This window comes from Echeneis naucrates, chromosome 20 (genome assembly GCF_900963305.1).
Source record: "Echeneis naucrates chromosome 20, fEcheNa1.1, whole genome shotgun sequence".
NCBI classification, from domain to species: Eukaryota; Metazoa; Chordata; class Actinopteri; order Carangiformes; family Echeneidae; genus Echeneis; species Echeneis naucrates.
In genome coordinates this window covers 5,038,406-5,041,456 of record NC_042530.1, presented here as the reverse complement: position 1 = coordinate 5,041,456, position 3,051 = coordinate 5,038,406, and the positions used below count along the sequence as shown (strand labels likewise).

Below are 3,051 nucleotides of genomic sequence, written 5' to 3'. Positions count from 1 at the left end.
GTGTTAAATATTCTTATTATTTAGGCTTTTTCATCCGCATGAAATATCACTGTCTCCCCTCGGAGGGGCTGGGGACTCCAAAGAAGGGTCGGGGGCGGGCTGCTCCAAACTTTTTTACACCTTAGCCGTCCTGGGCACTCCCCCCACATGCTGATTGGCTGGCTGTGAGTTTATAGCTCACCGACAGTCCGGTCCAGCTCCGAGTAGTCGGTACCAATCAGCCCATGCAGCTCAGGAGGAGACCAATGGATGCTCGTCGGTTTTCATCCCAGACAGACAGCCAGAGACACTTGAGCTCGTCTCCATAAGTTTTTTTTACCCGGTCTCTCCTGGTTCCACCACAGACTGTGGTCGCCCCTGTGAGCGGGTCCGGTGGCTCTCCAAACCCCCTCCAGCTGGACAGAGATGAGCAGTCCCGATGCGGGTTACGCCAGCGACGATCAGATCCAGGCAAGGTGTGCGATGTCAGTCATGATGCCTGGGATAGGACACTGCCAGTGGGCCGACCCCCTCAGTCCTCTCGGGGACACCAAAGTGAAAAACGAGCCGTGCGCGTCCGGCTCCGGCAGCCAGAGCCGCGGGAAGAGCGAGCCGCGGATCCGACGGCCCATGAACGCGTTCATGGTCTGGGCGAAGGATGAGCGCAAGAGGCTGGCGCAGCAAAACCCGGACCTGCACAACGCCGAGCTGAGCAAAATGCTGGGTGAGTCTTTTGTCTTCTGTGTGTAATCAAACTTGTGTTGTCAGATCTGTGCAGTTGGTTGTAGAGTCATTTATTTTTTTATTTTTTTTTTTATTTCCAAATTTGGTTTTCTTGCTTTTCAGCGTCATGTTTCATGTAGTTTTATTCTGAGCTCATCAGGAAATGGATGCAGTGACCGTGAGGGCAGCAGGTGAAAAGTTACTGTGTCTGAGTTAAGCTTCAGATGTAACCTCAAAAACCTGTCCCTGCCCCCTCCGATGGCCACAAGCTATTTTAGTGTACATCGCCGGGCTGTGTGCAGTATCTGCTGACATATCACTGATGTGCACTCTCCTCTTGACCTGCAGGGAAATCGTGGAAAGCCCTTCCTGTCACAGAAAAGCAACCCTTTGTGGAGGAGGCCGAGCGGCTGCGGGTTCAGCACATGCAGGATCACCCCAACTACAAGTACAGGCCCCGACGGCGGAAGCAGGTGAAGAGGATTAAGAGGCTGGACCCGGGCTTTCTGGTGCACGGCGTGTCCGACCACCAGGCCCAGTCCATGTCGGCAGACGGCAGAGTGTGCGTGGACAGTCTGGGCCTGGGCTACCACGAGCACGGCTTCCAGCTTCCTCCTCAGCCGCTCAGCCACTACCGGGATGCTCAGGCTCTCGGGGGCCCGTCTTATGAATCCTACAGCCTCCCCACACCTGACACCTCTCCTCTGGACGCCGTAGAATCAGACTCCATGTTCTTCCCTCCGCATTCACAAGAGGACTGCCACATGCTACCGACGTACACTTACCACTCCCAGGCAGCTGAGTACCAGCCTCAGGATCCGCTCTCCAACCACCACAGCAACCCCATCCTACAGCGACATGCCGCCTCAGCTCCAGAGCCGCCCCCGCAGCCTGCCAACCTCCCCCCCTCCTACATGGGATGCCCCAATCCTCTGGCCATGTATTACACCCAGCACTGCAGCCCCGGCCACCCTAAACGACACACCGGGGGGGCAGGACAGCTCTCCCCCCCTCCTGACTCTCACCCCCACTCTGCAGACAGCATGGAGCAGATGCACCAGGCTGAGCTGCTCGCTGAGGTGGACCGCAGCGAGTTCGAGCAGTATTTGAGTTCCTCGTCGGCGCGTGCGGACATGGCGGGCCTCCCCTACGGGCCACACGAGGCTGGCATGCAAGGACCTGAAAGCCTCATATCATCGGTGCTGTCCGACGCCAGCACAGCTGTGTATTACTGTAGCTACAACAACTCCTAACCTCCTGCCCAGCCTGTTACTCTGCTGCAAGGACACTTGATCTGACCTCAAATCTCCGTAGCTAAATTTGAACCAAAATGTTTTGTTTTGTTGTTTTTTTTTTTTTTTTCACTACTGACAGAGAAGGCCCATGAGATTATTGTACTGTATCTGTGTAAGAACAGTTAATAAAGCCAAAGAATATTTTAACATGAACACTGGTTTTAACTCCCTCTGTTGCAGGGATTTGAAAACATTTTGTGATAATAAATATTGTACAGTCACTATTTTAAAGTTTATGTATATACTGAATGTGTTTTTATACATTTTGCACTTTTGAAAAATAAATTTTTTGCAAGTAGATCCAACTTGTATTTATTCTTTGCATTCTTTTGAATTCCTGATAACAAGACAACAGTTTCATGCTGATTCCATTTTAGGATGTATTTTATAAATCATGCCCTCCAAAAGGACACACTTCTTAATAATAAATAAATGAAAACATCGGAGCACAACCGGACATTTTTCCTCGTGGCTCACCCTCAGACGTTCATTCAGTGGTCTGTGTGTGTTTGTTTTTCCCACTTCCACACGGAGTTGAATGGGATCCCAGCAGCACCAGTTGCTCACCTGGAAGCAGGGTGTCGTGGAGCTTTGACCCGACTTCCTGGCCCTGACAGAGTGGAGGTAATCTTTGTGTCGGCGTTTCGTACGGTGCCTTGTTTTCGCAGCATGGGAGTGCAGATTACACTCTGGACATCCTGTCTGCCAATGATTGCACATCCTTCATTAATGGTAGGAGCCATTAAAATTCACTGGTGACACTTTATTTTGTGTATTTTCATAGCTGAGCACAGGTTCTGCTTCAGCTATGCATAATGCCGTCAGCTTTTATTTATGTGGGGACACCGAAGGGCTACGATATATTTATCCAGTCATAACGGATAGCATCTTGCTCTGTCATGAATCAAACTTATCAAGTAAAAAAATCTGGAAGAGTTCAGAATAAACCTTGAGGATGATTCATGGTATTTATAGCTGAAAAAGAGTCCCATTTTATAAATAGAGATTTTCCCTGTTTTAAAAGGAAGAGGTTCTTCTCTGAGGGGTCAACCAC

The 3,051-nt window shown here is 50.4% G+C and overlaps 1 protein-coding gene across 1 annotated transcript; it reads left to right on the top strand.

The window, feature by feature from the left end:
• The first annotated feature begins 219 nt into the window (after nt 1-219).
• On the top strand, nt 220-2,283 carry sox17 (SRY-box transcription factor 17). Its single transcript, XM_029529245.1, has 2 exons — nt 220-703; nt 1,051-2,283. The coding sequence occupies exons 1-2, from the start codon at nt 406-408 to the stop codon at nt 1,953-1,955; spliced, it is 1,203 nt and encodes a 400-aa protein (XP_029385105.1). The 5' UTR covers nt 220-405; the 3' UTR covers nt 1,956-2,283.
• The last annotated feature ends 768 nt before the right edge of the window (nt 2,284-3,051 follow it).

Excerpts from the sequence above, each read along its gene's own strand:
- sox17 (XM_029529245.1), top strand. The coding sequence starts at position 406 with ATGAGCAGTCCCGATGCGGGTTACGCCAGCGACGATCAGATCCAGGCA. Across the intron at positions 704-1,050 it reads CGAGCTGAGCAAAATGCTGG|GGAAATCGTGGAAAGCCCTT; the intron begins GTGAGTCTTTTG and ends CTTGACCTGCAG.